The sequence below is a fragment of the Patella vulgata genome, chromosome 8 (assembly GCF_932274485.2).
Source record: "Patella vulgata chromosome 8, xgPatVulg1.2, whole genome shotgun sequence".
In the NCBI taxonomy this organism is placed as follows: domain Eukaryota; kingdom Metazoa; phylum Mollusca; class Gastropoda; family Patellidae; genus Patella; species Patella vulgata.
Window position 1 is genome coordinate 44,887,294 of NC_065886.2, and position 19,623 is coordinate 44,906,916.

The following is a 19,623-nucleotide window of genomic DNA, read 5'->3' on the forward strand; positions in this document are numbered from 1 at the left end:
TTCAGGTATAAAGACATGTTTGGCATAGAAAAGCTTCGTGGCCTATTGCCAAAATCTGTGGATGACATTGGAACAACCCCTGAAACAAATTCTAAAAAAGTACAATTAAGTATCCATCTTTTACAATCTGCAACTACCCAAGAAAGATTATCAATGATCAGATCTTACATTTCTCAATTAGTATGTAAAGTACTTATTTTAGATGAAAACAGTTTATCACCAAACACATGTCTAGTGGATGAAGGAATGGATTCAATGTTGGCTATGACAATTGTGAACGAAGTAAATAAGGATATTAGTTACAAAATACCTGTTAATTTATTATTTTCACCAAATACAACTATAGCTAGTTTAGCAAGTTTTATAAATAAAAATATCAAGCGTAGTGATGGGGTTGACGACGACGACAATCAAGACGACAACGTTGACAATCAAGAAACCATATCCTACATTGAATACAGATATTACAAATTAAACCAAAACCCACTAGCTTACAAAGCATTCCATCTATTATTTGATATGTATTTTTCGGATTTAAGCCTAAATAAGGAGACTATAACAAATTTGCTGTTGTTAATAACATCCAGAAATCCTATTCTTACTCAGGAGTATTACGTCCAGGAGGTTCAAAAGAGGATATTAAACGAATTCTGATTGATGCAAACCAAGCACTTGATCTGATTATAATCGACGAAGACAATCGAAACATCGATGAAACTTTTGAAAAGAAAAGTATGGAACCCTTTGATTTGAAATCCAGAGGACCTGTTCGTTTCATATACCACACAAATGGTTCATCTATGCGAATCGGCATTATATGCAATCACATAGCATTTGACATACTAGCGCTGAGCATGTTATTGGAGGAATTCATAACCTGCTTGAAAAGTTTCTACAAGTACCAAGGCCTTGGACAGGTTACAATACCAGCACCTCTAAATCATATATCGGCAGCGAATATAATGGATAGGAGATTAAAATCTTCACTTAGTGCGATGAAGAGTTTTTGGAAAAGAGAGTTATCCAAGGGCGTCCCGTTGATTGGTATCGATTCTACCAAACCATGTCAATTACACGGCCTTTGCGTTACAGCCCATAGACAAATGTCTACAGAGCTACACAATGAACTCAGTAAACTAAGCAAGACACTGCGAACAACAACATCTAAGATAATGATGTCTACGTATCAGCTGTTTTTGAGTCTTCGATCTGGAAATCGTAGAGTTTTTATTACTCTACCTAAAGACCTTCGGTCGTCATTGCCAGAAACTAAAAATGTTATGGAATGCTTAATAAACCACATTCCAGTTTTTGCAGATATAGAACACTCTATGTCTATTAAAGATTTTCTTGTTACTAACTCCAAACACATCAATGACATTCTTGACAACAGCCTGTTTCCCTATGATGAAATAGAAAAACTTATACCCGAGGATGCTAACAAAGACTTGTACCGCCATATTTTGATTTTTAACGATTACACATTTGTTGACCAACTTACAGCAATGAAAGAGGGTGCTGCATTGCAACTAAATGAAACCGATAATAAACATATTTTGGGCGAATCCTTTTTATTCGTTGTCACTGATCATAATGCCCAAACAACGTCACTAAAGCTGCAGTTGTGTGCAGAGATGTACAGTCAGTCTGATGTTGAAGTTTATATTGACCAAATTATTGAACTTTTACAAGAAACGCTTCTTCAACCCGAAGTTAAAATCGGACAGCTAAAAATGGTAGCACCGAAAAAAACATTAGAGGGTATGTTGATATTCATTTTTAGAGTTCTTTGTGAAAGGCCACTGCAACATGTAGCAGTGTAATAAAATATTTTAAAAAGTTTTAATTATGTTCTCTGTGATTCCGATATACGTTGCTGAATTTTATTATACCGATAATGTTAAGAATTATAGTTAATTATGGAAAATGAATACACTATGTTGGATTCAACAATATTTTCTGTCCATAATTGCAGGGAAATTTAGAAGAGAAACATCTACCGGAGGCTTAAAAGACCTGCATGTAAAGTTTCTTAAACCCGACAATAATGGTGTAATGTTAATACTGGACAAAAAGAAAATAATGAGAAATGACGTCATTCAATTTAATTTTGAAGAAAGGAATAGTAAGTTACATTCTAGCGGGGACAGTTTCCTTTTTCATACGCCGACATGGAAATGTTGTCGTATATTGCTGTCGCCTCCGTCCGCACGTACATGCGTCTGTACGTCCGTCCGTCACCAATAATGTCTTATGAACTCTCTATAGACTACATTTATCATCTGATTGTTTTGAAATTACTATATGTTGTTAACATTACGGAGACGAAGAATCCCATTTAATTTCAACAATTTCTGGAGTTATGGCCCTTATTTCAATTTTTGGACCAGTGAATGTTCAAACAACAAAAGTTACCTTCCGATCTGTGTGACATTTATATGCATTATTTAAATTAATAAAACGAAAAAGAAGTCAAATTTCAACAGTTTCTGTAAATTACTTCCAGAGTTAAGCCCCTTATTTCAGTTGGTAAAACCATGTGAACCCTGAAAGAGCGAAAATTATTTCTTTGATAGGCATAAAATTGTACCTTGACGAAAATTGCAATCTGATCTGTATGAAATTGTCTTGTAAATCCCCCCAATTACCTACAAAAGAATATTAATATGCTACAACCTGGGTCGACCGCCGGGACGATTTAGCTGCTATGGGCGTACTTTCGTTGCCTGGCAACCTTTCTTTTCTGGCTTGATACTCCGGTGAGATTTACTGCGACAAAGAGGCATCTATCCAGTTTGTACAACATGTTCTATATTAGGGTCTCTTTTTTATGGACGATCAAACCGCTCTTTATACTTGGTTCTTAATTTATAGTCCTTAATTCATATTTCTTTATTTGTTGTCGTATTCCGACAATTGTGTGCTAAAATTCAAATTTGTATCTTAAAATCAATGTTTGTTTTACACATCAGCCATTTGTCATATCAGTTTTGTTAATTGTATCTTTGTTTAATTTAATTATATTTTTTATATTAAGATAAAATTTCTTTTATAAAATTAGAAAATAACATTTACATTTCATCAGAAACATACAACGAAAAACAAATCTCGAACAACACATCTCCAAATACCAATCTTGCAATACCATTGTCTAACAACATTTCTCCAAATCCATCCATCCAACAGGTGGCGCTTGTCAAATCTAAAATATACTATAGACACGTGACCTTGACTAAATCAATCTATTTATAGATCATAAGCAACAAAAAAAGTAAAACATTCGCTTTCTTGTCTTTTGTCAATGATTTGCAAGATTGGTGTTTGGAGATTTGTATTTCGATTGTTGTTCGAGATTTGTTTTTCCTTGTATGTTTATGATGAAATAAAATGAAATGTTTTGAAATTCTAAAAGAATTTATTTCTTTATATTTAAATACAATTAAATTAAACAAAGATACAATTTACAAATCTGATATGACAAAATGTTTGATTTGTTAAAACAAAATAGATATTGATTTTAAGATGCAAATGTTAATAATTTAGTATACAAATTTCAAAATTCGACAACAAATGAAGAATTTAAAGGCTCAATACCACTCTTGTTGTAACTGAATAATATGCCCCAATCTTTATTCTGGTCAACAAATTGTACTATTTTACAATATTCCAATTAATTGATGATACAAACTTCATCTTAACACACCTAATTTAAAAAATTGGAATAATTCAACTAAATGAATTGAAAAGCCTGACGTAAAGCTTTTCAAATGTGACTTGGATTTAAAAATCTTTTTGAACCCTCTGGACAAGTAAAATAGGATTTAATGGATAATTTACACAACAGGTAGGACACTTACACATCTAATACTTAGAATAAGGCTATTTTTTTTTCTGGAGCTGTCAAGCCAGCAAGAGTGTTATTGTCCCTTTAAGACTATGAATTAAGAACTAACAATTGAGAACACTGAAAAAAGAGCTGTTTGGTCTTCAATACTTGGGGAGTTGGATGACTGAATGGTTAGCGTGTGCGCGCTGTATTATAAAGTATGCCATTGAGTCAACTGGCGTGGTTTCGATTGCACGGTTTCTCCGGGTCCTCCGGTTTCCTCCCACTGCTTAAGACCCCTACGCGCAAGCGAATTATTCAAATAAAATTAAACCATACGTTAGTCCCGAAATGACCTAGTTTGTGTCGAGAGGACGCTAAACCCCATATATCTCTCTCTCTCTCTCTCTCTCTCTCTCTCTTCAATACTTGTTTGTTTTGTGTTGTTGTTTTTTGTGGGGTTTTTTTGGGTTTTTTTTGTTTTTTGTTTGTTTTTTTTTTACATTTTTTTCCCACTATTTACACCAAGTTGAGAATATAATGTTATCGTTTCAGAGAGTGGTGTCCAAATACTTAAACTAGAAACAAAGAAAAAGATTTACAAATTACAGTTTTCAGACGGCAACGCTGACAGTTGGAAACAAAATTTATTTGATCTGTACAGAAAATAGATAATTTGAAGCATAACTTTTATTCCCGAAAACTTTAGATAATTTGAAACGCACAATACTCTTATATAATTTAATTCATTATAATTATCTGTTAGAGCGAGGTTTCCCCCCTCCCCCTTTCAAAATCTGAGATTTTATATAGTCATATTTTAGGGGTATTTGGGGAAGGATTAGTTGGTAACAAAAATTCTTGTATATGTCCTCATTTTTATGTGGATGTTCTCTGTCGTCTATAAATATGCTCTTTTCGATATTGGATCAGACCGAAACGTCCTGGATTATGGCCCCTGACTTGCACGACAAATCACGTTTTTAGCTTGTCCACCCTCTAAGAGTTCAAATATATCACTGTTATACCAAATAGTGTAAAAGTATGTAATACTATGGTTGTGGATCCTCTAGAGGTCACAATTTTATCCGATTTTGATGAAACTCAAAGTCTATCTTTAAATCGCAAAAATCCCGGTTTCTTTCAATATTGGCACATGTCGGACCGCAATTTCCTGGATTTTTGGTCCCTCGTATTTTTAGCTTGTGGAACCTCTAGAGGTCATAATTTTTATTTGATTTTAAGATCTGTTCATATTTATGGTTGAGTTCGAATTTCGTGAAAGTCTGACTGAAATTTCCCGTCAAAATGGCCGCTCCCCATCAGTCAAATAGTGTAAAAGCATGTAATACCAAGGTTGTCGTCCCTCGTGAGGTCACAATTTTTATCCGATTTTGAGGAAAAAATTAAAAATATGTTTATATCACAAAGATCTTAGTTCCTTCAATATTGGCGCATAACCTCCTGGATTATGACCCCTGATTGTACGAACAATCTTGTTTATACGCCCACATTTTCATGTGGAAGTTTATTATCGTCGCCCATGTCCGCCCGCTAGTTCACATTTTGTTTATGGACACTCTACAGGTCACAAATTTTTCCGATTTTGACGAAACTTAACATGTAGGTTTATATTCCAAAGATCTGGGTTCCTTTCGGTACTTATGTGTATAGTACCGTAACTTCATGGATTATGGCTCCTGATTGTACGCAAAATCAAGTTATTGGCTTGTGGTCAATCTAGAGATCACAATTTTTATTCAATAATTGTTTATATTATTGCACAGATATATTGGACTTTAACTTATATATATATATATATATATAGATTTCAGGGTTTCTTGAGGTGTTTTATTTCTTCTAAGGTTATGCATCATTAACTTCTAAGAAAGATATAAGAAGCCCTGGGTTTGACATCTGAAGTTATTGAGACTCCAGCCTTTTTTAAGGATTTGTCGATCTGTTATTTTAAGTTTGTCATCAGTTTATCAGCATGTTTAAATATAAATTAGTTCTAGTTTTACTTTTACTGATTATAAAGGATTGTGTTCACAGTGACGACATCAATAAACGTTCTCATGGCTTTAATGAAATGAAATGGGGTTTAACGTCCTACTGTTCTGCTCCTAACCTGGGCTAATGAAGACGGCTCATGGCTTTAAGCATTCGGTGTATTTTTACCCTGTTAAATTATTTACTTATTATTTACTTATACTGATATGATTCTCAAACTGCGTTGTTGAAGGAAAGGCAACGATATCAATCGATATCCATTGTTACAACTAGCTTATCTAGAGCTGTCTTATTACACACTAAAATATATTTTCATGAAACATATTGCAAACCCCCTCTCCGGTTCTAACTTGAGGGTAAAGCCAGATTCACACCCCCTTTATCTAATTTTTATAGCTTAAATGAAAACAAAGTCTGGTTATAAAATATTTCAGTATTTATTAAATTAGTTTGCAGTATAACCTGTCTCATTCAATAAATTAACTGTGTGTGTGATCTACTAACTCTTCTTAAATGATTGTTACTCTGATTCAGAATATGAAAATGAGAATGACTTTAGTATTGTAATCTATAATATGCTTGTATCTATGTATCCGGCTATGATATATAAAATGTAAAAACGAACTGTTGCATTGTAATTCCTGGAAAGACACACGTTTTAACTGAGATAGACAAGAAGAAGTAAATACACAACGTGAAGGGGAAGCAAAGATGATCACATGGTTACTAAGATATGTGCATGTAATAAGAAAAGATGCATGGGTCATACGCCGGAGGTGGCGACCGGTTCGGCGTCCTCCGCCCTCCACGTCTTACAAAAGACACATGGTACTACACTTACCCCTAACGCTAAATATATAACCCTATCCCTTGTAGTATTTAACTCGGTGTGTGGGGAATTTCCGTACTTCCAAACCTGCCTGAAAATAGAAACCCGCGTTGTAAACATGGGACTGACATAGTCAATAAATTGTCATTTAACTGAGAATCGTGACTTGGAATGTAGGCGTACCAGGCAACAAAACATATACCCGAGAACAACTTTCTCAAATTTTAATGTTTCGGAGTAACAGTCTCAATACTTATGTATCTACATCGGAGTTTTACTGTGATTACACAAATCATTGCACCCGTACTTGTGGTGTTGGGTGGCGGCATGGTTAACTGAAATGGTGTTTAACGTAGTACTGTTCTGCTCCGACTTGGCTACGGAAGATGGGTATACGCCATACAGGGAAATGTTGCTCGGATAGCGGCGCTACGGCCTACTCTTATATCGAATTCCAACTGCCAAAAGATCTTTTACGTGCACGCTAATGTTTACGTACCAATCCGAATGTTTAAGGCGTGCTCGTTGGGTCAGAATGCCCGTCATTGAATCAAGTGACGTGGTTTCGATTCCCACATGTACCTGACAAGGAGTAGGATCGCCTGTCCGACCTCGTGGGTTTCCTCCGGGTCCTCCAATTTCATAATAAAAATTGACGTCAAACGGGGTGTCGGACTTTTGTCTTTAAAGCGCTCAGTGTGTATGTATGCATACGTAATTTGGATACGATGATGGCATCATGCATTGTCAACTGTCCAATTTCCTTAACAGGAACCTGGCAAACCCCCCCTCCTACAAAACTTCCTGGATGCGAGGATATCTGCACAAACGCATGGGTGATGTCCATGTAGATAGAGTTTAACGTATTGTTACGGTCCGGGAACACACCTAAATTATATGTATATTGATTCGCTATACTATTAGATTATTTATTGTTTTGCTGGGAACATACCCATGTTATTCTGTTATAAAGTATTCGTATCAACATGACTTTTCTTTGTTAATGGGATCACTTGTTTGTTTACCTTTACGAACCTGTTCTCCCCGCGTCACAAATGGACTGCACCATTTTGTTCCACGCCGTTTTCTTCACCGGCTGCATGTAGCCGAAAATCCCCCATAGCTCCGTATAAATTGAGTGCCGTGAACCAAGGAGCCGACTGGATATGGTAGCAAACCCGAGTATTAATATCTGCGCATAAATAAATATATTTATCCTTTCAGTCCCACCGCATTGTCGATCAGAACACCAACGAGCAAGTCTGTCAAATTGACTATCGAAGACTGTTGGTCACGTGATACAACGTTGGGGGTAATATGACGTCAAAATTTAGTGACGTAATATGGCGCGCTGTACGAAGCGTTTCAGTTAGTTGGCCTTCGCAACTCATTGTGTTTAGACGTGTTTTTTAATTGTTAGCCTATATAGGCCTAGATATTGATCATGGCGCAGGTGATCTGCAACACACCTTCTCTGGTAAGGGAGTAATTATATTATAGTAGGTTGTTTAACCTGTGCCTGTTGGGGAGCCTAATTAAGCTTCTTTATAATAATTTCGGTGTTTACCGATATTACCGTGCATTGACTTTGTTTGTCCTTCGACCTCCCAGTCTAACTGTGAGTTAACGTTTGCCTTTAACTCCTTTTATTTATACACCTGTGTTGCTCTTTTTAGCCACGGTGTAATGCCATATCAACATATAAAACATTGAAATATAATTGATTATATCTGATCTGCCTGTAGAACCGTAAGTGGTATTTCAACCAGTCATTGGTGCTACAAAACCTGATCTGGTGTTTTGAACCGAATCTGGTGCTTGCCTGTGTGAGCTGGGTGCATGGAACCGGATCTGGTGTTTTGAACCTAATCCGGTGCACCAGATATAAACCTGATTATCAATGATAAATAAGTCATTGCGATTGTTATTAGCAGAAAGTTTTCAAGTGGAAATTCTGCAGGGAATTGAGGAAAATAAATAAGGTGGTCTGCTACCGAATTTGGGCACTAAAGGGAGATAACTCCTCTTGGGCTTGGTATCTTTATTTACAGGGAAACCATTACCAATCCAGAAGGTCCTGAATCGTGTATCGCATACACCAAGTATCCTGATATATTCACCACTTCAAAAACTAAGTACCGGTACAATTAACAATTTACGACGTGAAACAAGTATAACTTTTCAACTTCGATGTACATTTCAATTATTAAATATTAATTATTAAATATTGTATTAATTATTTTATATATTTAGGTAATAAAGTTTGTGTTGTTCTTAATTAAAGTACTCTGTTATCTGTTCGTGTCTGGGGTGTTGCAGGGGGTCTTCACATACAGCTACAGAACGCCCGCGAATTCATTGGTTGCCAGCCGGAGGGTTGGTAGCGTAACAATTGGTGTCAGAAGTGGGATCCATTGAAGTTCTGTAGTTGGTGAACCCTATATCAGACATGAGCGATTCCGAGATTACGTTTAAAGAGCAATCTGTGCCTTGTCCTCAGAATTTAAATGATAGTATTGCCTCAAGTGGTTCTAGTATGGAGGACCCTGACTTCACTGTTGTGAATGAGACTGTTGATGACACTTTGTCTGAAGCTGATGCCCTCCAATCTATGGAGAAACGAATAGAAGCTTCAATTTTTAGAAGTCAGGGGAACCTAGAAAAGAGAATAATAAAAATGACTGAAAATATCTTGACAAATTATAATAGAGTAACTGAAAACTCTCTATCACATATGACTTTAGCTATTGAAACGGTTAGTTCCAAGGTGAATGATTTGGAAACCTTGCGCCAAACCTGTGATGCTCCAATACCTGCCCTAAAAAAACAATGTAATGATATAAATAATAGTTATGGTAGAACCCCTACAACAAGGTTATGCACACAACCTGGCAGTAGTTATTCGACATGTCCAGATGTACCCACAGAGGGATTTAGCTATTCAAGGGAGAGTACTCCAAATAATCATACATCAGCCTCCACCAAAATGAGACCACCAAGTTACAATGGCACTGAGGAGCTGGAAGATTATCTTGCTCAGTTTGAAGTTTTATCCGAATTAAATCGCTGGGATTATAAGACTAAGTCCCTTTATCTAGACAGTAGCCTTGACGGAAGTGCGAGGTCCCTGCTAAATGAATTATCCCATGAGAAAAGGAGGGACTATGATAGTCTGGTTCAGATATTAAACCTTAGATTTGGCTCAACCAATAGGTCTGAAATATTTAAGGCCACCCTTCAGACTAGAACTAAGCAAAGAAATGAAAGTATATCTGATCTTGCTCAGTCAATCAAGAAGCTTTCAAGACAAGCCTACCCGGAAGCACCCAGCAGCGTGGTGTCAACCCTTGCTAGAGATTATTTCATAGACGCTTTGCCAGATACCGATATGAGGCTCCGACTTCGTGAAGCCCGAGTCAAGGATATAGGCGAAGCTGAGCTGTTAGCTGTACAATTGGAGGCTTTTAGAATGGCAGACCGACAGAGGACACATCGGGTCCATGCAGTTGGGCAACCGAAGGATCAAAATCTGTCTGGTCAAGGTCATGAACAAACCAAATTAAATGATGCTGTGCAAGGTCTGCGACAAGATATGCAGCTCTTAACAAGACATCTGCAGCGATTGTCCACTTCTAATGTACAATCTGAAAGAGACAGAATACCTGATTACCAAAACAATATTTATCAAAGAGGAGATTTTTACAGTAGGAGAGAATGGCCTGGGAGAGGAAATCAGAGACCAATTCAGTCTCAAGATAGACGCCATGATATAGATATAAAGCAGGGAAACGGGCAGACGTCGAGTTCAGAGGCCAGACCTCGACGAGAACAGAGACCAATCAGGTCTCAATAAGGGCCTCAAAATATGGAGATGAGGGACTGTTTGTGCCAACACTAATTGAGGGTCTTCCTGTCACAATGCTAGTGGACACTGGGGCCAATATTACATTATTAAATAGAGAAGTGTTGGACAAGTTAACTAAGAAGTCCTCATCCATTAAACTTTTGCCAGTTAACCTAAGCATGGTGACAGCGACTGGAGAGTTATCTCCCTTCCATGGGAAAACGCACCTTAAAATAAAGTTAGGGAAAAGAATTGTTTCCCAAGAAGTTTACATTACTGACATTCAAAATGATGGCATTTTAGGTCTAGATTTCTTGACAAATATAGGAGGAGATGTAATTCTTAGTAAGAATTGTTTAAATGTTAAAGGAGAGGAAATTCCTTGTTACTTCTTCTCAACTGAGGCAGAGCCAAAAGTGTGCAGGCTTGCTTTAGCTGAAGACACAGTTGTTCCCCCTGAAACTGAGATTATTGTTTCAGGAAAATTCATTGATCCTGTGATCAATATGCAAAAAGGAATTATAGAACCTTTACCAGGGTTTACTAAAAAGACAGGACTCTTATTAGCTAAATGCTTTGTGAATACCAGAGGTGGGAATATTCCTCTACGTATTATAAATGTAACGAACCAACCTTGTAAGATTTATAAGAACACAGTAGCGGCTCAATGTGAAGTTGCTGAGGAAATTGTTAAAGTTGAACAGGATAATTCTGTTCAACAAGTATACAATGTGACTAAAACTCACATATTACCTGATCATGTCACGGAAGTCCTTGATAGAAGTACACCAAATCTGAATGATTCTGAAAAAGAAAAATTAAGGAATTTATTAATTAAACATAGTGATTTATTCTCTAAAGATTCCTTAGATATAGGAGGGACAAATCTAGTGGAACACAGAATAAACACAGGTAATGCCATGCCTATAAAGCAGCCACCCAGACGTATACCATTGGCTAAACTTCAGGAAGCCAGGGAAGAAATAGAGAAAATGGCAAAACAGGGGATTATCTCTCCCTCAATCAGTCCCTGGTCATCCCCAGTGGTTTTAGTAAAAAAGAAGGATAACAGTACTAGATTTTGTGTAGATTACCGCAAGCTTAATGATGTGACTATTAAAGACTCCCATCCCCTTCCCAGGATAGACGACACCCTGGATGCACTATCTGGAGCAAAACTCTTTTCCACACTTGATCTTAAAAGTGGATACCACCAAGTAAAATTAGCTGAGAGTGACAAAGAGAAGTCAGCTTTCTCAGTATATGGCAGTGGCTTGTGGGAGTTCAATGTAATGAGTTTTGGGCTTTGCAACGCACCTGGCAGTTTTGAAAGACTGATGGAGAGGGTGCTAAAAGGCTTATCCTGGCAAATCTGTTTGGTCTACCTTGATGACATAATAGTGTATTCGAAGTCATTCGAACAACACCTTGAAAATTTAACGAAGGTTTTTGAGTGCCTGAAGCAGGCTAACCTTAAGTTAAATCCCAAAAAATGTCATCTAATGAAAGAAGAAGTTACCTATCTAGGGCACATTGTTAGTGCCCAGGGAATTGCTACTGATCCTGCCAAAATCGAGGCTGTCAAAAACTGGCCGGTGCCTGTAAATGTAAAACAAATTAGGAGCTTTCTGGGACTTTGCTCCTATTACAGGAGATTTGTTAAGGGGTTCGCTGATATAGCAAGGCCATTACACAAGCTTACAGAGAAAGCAAGGCCATTTCAGTGGACCGAGGAGTGTCATAAAGCCTTTCAAAGACTGCGGACAGCGCTTACGGCGTCACCAGTTTTCGCTTATCCGAATGACAATGACAAGTACATAATAGATTGTGATGCTAGCAATGAAGGATTGGGAGCTGTACTCTCCCAGGTGCAGGATGGTACCGAAAGAGTTATTTGTTTTTACAGTAAAGCTTTCTCTTCAGCCGAGAGAAAGTATTGTGTAACTAGAAGGGAACTTCTAGCTATGATAACATCCATTAAAAACTTTCACCATTATCTGTATGGTAGGAAGTTTCTGGTGCGAACAGACCATGGAGCGTTGAGGTGGTTGTTTAATTTCAAAAATCCCGAAGGGCAAATCGCTAGGTGGTTCGAAACCTTAGCTGCCTATGATTTTGAAATTGAGCACCGCCCTGGCCGAATTCACTCTAATGCTGATGCACTGTCAAGGCGACCATGCTTCGAACGTAACTGTTCGAAATGCTCTTCTGCCGAGGAGAGATATGAGGAATTTAGTCATGTTGGAAATGACCTAAACCCAATGGAAGATGTTGTGCCAAAGATAGGGCAAACCAATGATGAAAATGCTAACCTTACCACTGACAAAGAAGGAGATCCGATTCCATCTGCATCAGTCAGAATGGTTGGCATTGGAACTACTGATAGCATTAACATGCCTTCTACCTCTTTTCCACCGGACCAATCGAATGGCTCTGAGTATATCCTAAATGATGTTGATATTCCTGCAAAACAAGGAGAAGATAAAATTTTAGCCCAGATTATTGACTGGAAACAAACTAATAAGAAACCTCAATGGGAGGAAATTGCTAATAAAGATGTATCTATTAAATACTATTGGCATCGTTTTGAGTCTTTTGTTTTACGGGGAGGGGTGTTATATCGATCTTGGGAAAAAGAAGTCGGAGATTTGACATATCTCCTTGTTTTACCCTCTTGCTTAAAGAAATTAGCCTTTGAACATCTACATAACTCACCGACTGGTGGGCATTTGGGGGTCAAGAAAACCTTGTACAAATTGAGATCTCGCTTTTCGTGGTATGGCATGAGATCGGATGTAAGATATTGGGTAAACTGCTGTGACATTTGTTCGTCAAGGAAAAGACCGGCGCATAAACCTAAGGCCCCTCTGAAATTATATTGTGTAGGAGCTCCCATGGAAAGAATTGCCATGGATATCATGGGGCCTTTGCCACTGACCCTCAATGGGAATAAATATGTCCTAGTTGTGGGCGATTATTTTACTAAGTACACAGATGCGTATCCTATCAAAGATACAACTGCTCTCACAGTGGCTGATACTCTGATAGAAAGATTCGTAACTCATTTCGGTGTGCCTCTTTCACTGCATACAGATCAAGGATCGAACTTTGGCTCCAAGGTATTTGCCTCTATGTGTCAAACCTTGGCCATTCACAAGACTCGAACTACCCCTTTTCGCCCACAATCTGATGGAATGATTGAGAGGGCAAACCAAACAATAAAGAATATGCTTAGTGCCTTTGTAAATGAAAACCAAAATGATTGGGATAAATACCTTCCTATGATAATGATGGCTTATCGTTCATCCATTCATGAATCAACTGGAGTAACCCCAAACAAAATGATGTACGGAAGAGAGATAACTCTTCCTGTTGATTTAGTCTTTGGCACACCTGAAATGATGAATACAGATAATTATTCATTAGATTTTAACTACGCGTATGAATTAGAACAAAAAATTAATAGAATACATAATTTTGCTCGTGGTCAACTTAATATGGCTGGTGCCAATATGAAAAGAAATTATGACAAAAAGTTAGCTCATAATAGTTATGAAGTTGGGACTCCAGTATGGGTTCATAACCCCAAGCCAAGAAAGGGCTTGAGTAGAAAACTGCAAAGAGATTGGCAGGGGCCATATATTGTCACGCAGATAATTAATAGTGTGATTTACCGGATACAGGAATCCCCTCGAGCTAAACCAAAAATAGTTCATCATGACAAACTAAAACGATATGAAGGGAACTGCCCCCCAACATGGCACAGAGTATAATATCTGTAATTTATTTATTGTTTGTATATAAAGCCGATGTATTAATGATTATTAATAGATAAATTTCTACTTACCTGTATGTTTATACTCACCTGCATATACTCAGATTTTGTATGAGACTTTATTCTTCATTTAAGGTTACTACTTACACTTGCCGTGTATGCGGGGACTACACTTTTGACAAAAAATCGGCTGGGAGGCGACATCTGGTCGAGCAACACAGTGGCATTGGCTTTCGGTGCTTACTCTGCAAGAAGGTATTTATGCGCCGACACCAGAAGCATAGAGATTGCACCGGGGGAGATGGCTCGGCACCGTACGAGCCCTTTAATCGTATAACTGGAGAGTTCGGCCAGGTGGTTGAGGACGCCTTGTCTCGTTTTATGTTGACCATTGATGAGAAAATCTTACCAATGCAGGAGAGGCAACTCACCCCTTCTACAGAAAAGAGGAAGCGTGACAGCCCTCCTCCAATGTCAACTAATACAGAAAAGAAGAGCCGAACATTACCACAAACGTACTCCCGAACACCATCAGTCCCGGTACATCTTTTTCAGTCCTCCCCCAGGAAGTTACAAGACAACAGTGACACATTGTCTCTGTATGCGGAAGGCGTTTCGACTGTTGATGAAGACGTGGGGTTCGTGGAATTCTTTCTACAAACAGTACCAAACCTGCCATCTGAGGAGGAACCGATGCCACACCCTTGTCCAGTCGTAACGAAAGCCACGCTTATGCAATTGAACCGGATTGTATTAAACATTGGGGGCACCAAGTATGACACCACACAGGAGACGCTGCTAAATGTCCCTGACAGTTTTTTCACCTTCCTTTTCAGGGTTGAACCAATTGCCTCCAATCCCAGCACATATTTTATTGATAGGGACCCAGCGCACTTCCGACATGTACTAAACCATTTGCGCCGTGGGGGTGTTTCGAAGCCTCAAACCCTCCCCAAGGAACCTCGGTTCTTGGAGGAGCTCGATCATCATCGAAAGTGAATTTTATATTCTGCCAACACTAGTTCAAATAGCCAGTGACAGATTAGCCATACTTAAGGATGAGTAACATTGACCAAACTGCCTACCTGTTTGGGGACCAAACCCGGATTGGGAGGGGGGCTGTGTTACGGTCCGGGAACACACCTAAATTATATGTATATTGATTCGCTATACTAATAGATTATTTATTGTTTTGCTGGGAACATACCCATGTTATTCTGTTATAAAGTATTCGTATCAACATGACTTTTCTTTGTTAATGGGATCACTTGTTTGTTTACCTTTACGAACCTGTTCTCCCCGCGTCACAAATGGACTGCACCATTTTGTTCCACGCCGTTTTCTTCACCGGCTGCATGTAGCCGAAAATCACCCATAGCTCCGTATAAATTGAGTGCCGTGAACCAAGGAGCCGACTGGATATGGTAGCAAACCCGAGTATTAATATCTGCGCATAAATAAATATATTTATCCTTTCAGTCCCACCGCATTGTCGATCAGAACACCAACGAGCAAGTCTGTCAAATTGACTATCGAAGACTGTTGGTCACGTGATACAACGTTGGGGGTAATATGACGTCAAAATTTAGTGACGTAATATGGCGCGCTGTACGAAGCGTTTCAGTTAGTTGGCCTTCGCAACTCATTGTGTTTAGACGTGTTTTTTAATTGTTAGCCTATATAGGCCTAGATATTGATCATGGCGCAGGTGATCTGCAACACACCTTCTCTGGTAAGGGAGTAATTATATTATAGTAGGTTGTTTAACCTGTGCCTGTTGGGGAGCCTAATTAAGCTTCTTTATAATAATTTCGGTGTTTACCGATATTACCGTGCATTGACTTTGTTTGTCCTTCGACCTCCCAGTCTAACTGTGAGTTAACGTTTGCCTTTAACTCCTTTTATTTATACACCTGTGTTGCTCTTTTTAGCCACGGTGTAATGCCATATCAACATATAAAACATTGAAATATAATTGATTATATCTGATCTGCCTGTAGAACCGTAAGTGTTATTTCAACCAGTCATTGGTGCTACAAAACCTGATCTGGTGTTTTGAACCGAATCTGGTGCTTGCCTGTGTGAGCTGGGTGCATGGAACCGGATCTGGTGTTTTGAACCTAATCCGGTGCACCAGATATAAACCTGATTATCAATGATAAATAAGTCATTGCGATTGTTATTAGCAGAAAGTTTTCAAGTGGAAATTCTGCAGGGAATTGAGGAAAATAAATAAGGTGGTCTGCTACCGAATTTGGGCACTAAAGGGAGATAACTCCTCTTGGGCTTGGTATCTTTATTTACAGGGAAACCATTACCAATCCAGAAGGTCCTGAATCGTGTATCGCATACACCAAGTATCCTGATATATTCACCACTTCAAAAACTAAGTACCGGTACAATTAACAATTTACGACGTGAAACAAGTATAACTTTTCAACTTCGATGTACATTTCAATTATTAAATATTAATTATTAAATATTGTATTAATTATTTTATATATTTAGGTAATAAAGTTTGTGTTGTTCTTAATTAAAGTACTCTGTTATCTGTTCGTGTCTGGGGTGTTGCAGGGGGTCTTCACATACAGCTAGAGAACGCCCGCGAATTCGTTGGTTGCCAGCCGGAGGGTTGGTAGCGTAACAGTATCAACGTCATACATAGTCCGTCTTGAGGGGTCGGGGTTGGTTGGCTAACCTGACCCGGATATGCCCTTGTTGCCGAGAGACTACATCTGGATTTTCCGGCGTTGTTCCCCTTGTCAATGGTGCATTAGCTTGAAACTTGGCGTCCCTGATCATGTTTTTCGTGAGTAACCTATTTAGCCAATAGCCTCGATTATCAACACCTGAGGTTTTTCTTTCATGTATACATATAAAACTGGATATCCGAATATTTAGAAAACAGACGTTAGGCATTGAGTGTTCTAACATAAGTTAGAGGTCTTTAGGTGAGAACTCAGATAAGAAACCTTATCTCTGGATCCTTCGTGTCTCGAGATAAGAGATGATGCTATATAGTTCTTTCTTACAGATGCAGATATGAATGACATGGTACTTTGGCCTTCGAAGGGATTATTAGTGAGCAGAAATTCGCCCATGTATCTGTTATCACCTGTCACTTCAGTCAGTTATATAGAGGGTAACTCGTGTTTTCCTTTTGCGTTCGTGACTTCCGATTGTTGAAACTTTGATTACACATCTATTGTAGCAATGATTTCTGTGATAAAATAATATTTGGAACGTGTTTAAACAGTTTTATCACATATGTGATAATGACTGGCACCAATATTGTCCTTTAAACGACGACTTGACCCGTCATCTATGACATCACCATTGAAAGAACTGGTGGCAGAGATAAGTAGGCGGCCACATTGTTGAGTAAGTGGTGACATACTTTATGTTTCCAACGCAACAGCATTCCACATGCTCGTTCGGCATCCAGCTTGGAAGTCAGTTGATAACATAATGTATGTCACGGGGGCTTCTTAGCAAGTATTTTATTGACAGTCACGTCTCCACTACCTTCAACCACGTTGCCACCAGACAGGAACGAAGTTCCTAGCCACATGCTTGCTACGTTACACTCTCTTTGCCTTTATGCCAGGAAACCAAGTGAATAGCCTTTCTTTCTCAGGAAAATCGATATCAGTTCAGTGCTCATCTCGAATCATTAATTTTGATCCTTGGATAATATACCAAATGGGTAAGACACGGTACCGGCTTTCAGGAATGTGCTACAAGCTAATAGCCTACGTAGCAGAATTGGACGCAGAAACCTGTAAATACCAACAAGTAAATATATGATAATAATGTGTTTAGAAAACAAGTAAATATATGATAATAATGTGTTTAGAAAACAAGTAAATATATGATAATAACGTGTTTAGAAAACGTTCCGCCGACTTGAAAAAATGTTAAATTGGTGAACATAAGTTTTTTTTTACGCAGTTGTATATGGCAGAAATCGAATTTCCTCCACCGAAACCATATATATTGACACCAAAGACGACTACTTAAACAAAATCAGCAAATCGTCTGATTTTTCCGCCACAAGTGGAAACAGTATTGTAAATATGTTAATTATGTGAACAGGTGATCATTTTACAAAGTTGTAAATGTCAGAAATGAATTCTGCGCCCCCGTAAACATATACATTGACACCAAATACTACTACTTCATCAAAATCTGCGAATATGTCTATGAATATGTGACCAATTCACAAGGTTGTAAATGTTAGAAATGGAATCCACGACCCCGAACATGGGCGCAGCTCCCGGTGGGGACACCGGGACACCAATATTTTTAGTGGTGGGGACATGATATACTGTGTCCCCACCACTTATTTCCGATGTTTTGCTTACTGTTTATTTTTTGAAATTGAAATCATTCCAGAGCTTTTATTGACATTTCAGAAAGTGTAGAGTTGGTCCCAGGCACTTGAGGCCAGGGCCCTTAAAGTTGTACAGCTGCACCCGGTGACCGATTTCTATTTAACAGAGAATATGTGATAATTCATATTATAACAGTAAATAATTAAAATTTTCCATAGGGATTATAATAATATGTATATCATGTAGATGTGCATATCTGATACGCTGGGTATTAAATAACTGAGATTTTGTTTTTATCTGGTATACTGGATGATAAATCACGCAAATTATAAAATTCCAAACACGTAATTTCTAACATAACATCACCACTGTCACATTCAAAATAGATAATATAATACAACTGGTACTATGTGAATCATTAAAATAGCTATGGGAAAATATAAACAGCTAGATTTAACTTTTAAAAATAAGCGAAAAGTTATTATTTCAATGTGGTCGCCATTTTTTAATTTTAACGTGGGAAAATTCGCCTTTGCCATCGGATTTTTAATCACCAATGAATAATACAGTAAAATGTTACATTTATTTCAATTGGGATTGGATATTGATATGTTTAGCTGTGTGTGCGGCTTGTTTTAGTTTATATAAATTAAAAGATTTGTAGGCCTGTACATTTGTGTATCCAATTGAATACACATTTTGCTCAAAGACTTTACGTAGCCTTCGAACACTATACTGGGAAGGGAGGCGGAGCTGGAATCTCAGTAGTGTAAATATTTCTAGTTCTTGTAGTGTACATGAGAGAATGAATCGTGAACGGTGGCTTAAAGATTTGTCTTTAGATTAGATTTGCTGCCTCAGGGATTAGAATTGTTTGCCAGAAAATGAGCGTCTAGTTTTCAAAATTCAAAAAATTTCGGGGGAGGACCCCGAACCCACCTCTTTACCAATAGTCGCCCGCGCATGGACTGTCCCAACCACTAATTTTTGGCGATCTACGCC

The 19,623-nt window shown here is 38.1% G+C and overlaps 1 protein-coding gene and 1 long non-coding RNA gene across 8 annotated transcripts; one reads left to right on the plus strand and one right to left on the minus strand.

The window, feature by feature from the left end:
• The first annotated feature begins 603 nt into the window (after window positions 1–603).
• Window positions 604–6,463, plus strand: LOC126830331 (dimodular nonribosomal peptide synthase). The gene is made up of 3 exons (XM_050560698.2): window positions 604–1,761; window positions 1,976–2,125; window positions 4,382–6,463. Exons 1-3 carry the CDS (start codon window positions 735–737, stop codon window positions 4,495–4,497), a joined length of 1,293 nt encoding a protein of 430 aa, XP_050416655.2. The 5' UTR covers window positions 604–734; the 3' UTR covers window positions 4,498–6,463.
• A 2,231-nt stretch (window positions 6,464–8,694) lies between these two features.
• Window positions 8,695–16,284, minus strand: LOC126830162 (uncharacterized). Of its 7 annotated transcripts, none has more exons than XR_008789138.1 (6): window positions 13,788–16,284; window positions 12,830–12,975; window positions 12,032–12,111; window positions 11,266–11,316; window positions 10,224–10,312; window positions 8,695–9,324 (listed from the first exon to the last, which is right to left on the minus strand). It is a non-coding gene; the product is annotated as an uncharacterized LOC126830162 (long non-coding RNA). The 7 variants fall into 7 exon arrangements; XR_008789141.1 differs by lacking the exon at window positions 8,695–9,324 and having other exon boundaries at window positions 10,091–10,312; window positions 13,788–13,905; window positions 15,578–16,284; XR_008789139.1 differs by lacking the exon at window positions 8,695–9,324 and having other exon boundaries at window positions 10,091–10,312; window positions 13,788–13,905; window positions 15,568–16,284.
• Window positions 16,285–19,623: the final 3,339 nt, after the last annotated feature.

Coding starts and splice junctions, on each gene's coding strand:
- LOC126830331 (XM_050560698.2), top strand. CDS start 735: ATGGAACCCTTTGATTTGAAATCCAGAGGACCTGTTCGTTTCATATAC. Junction 1,762..1,975: donor ACCGAAAAAAACATTAGAGG/GTATGTTGATAT, acceptor CCATAATTGCAG/GGAAATTTAGAAGAGAAACA. Junction 2,126..4,381: donor TAATTTTGAAGAAAGGAATA/GTAAGTTACATT, acceptor TTATCGTTTCAG/AGAGTGGTGTCCAAATACTT.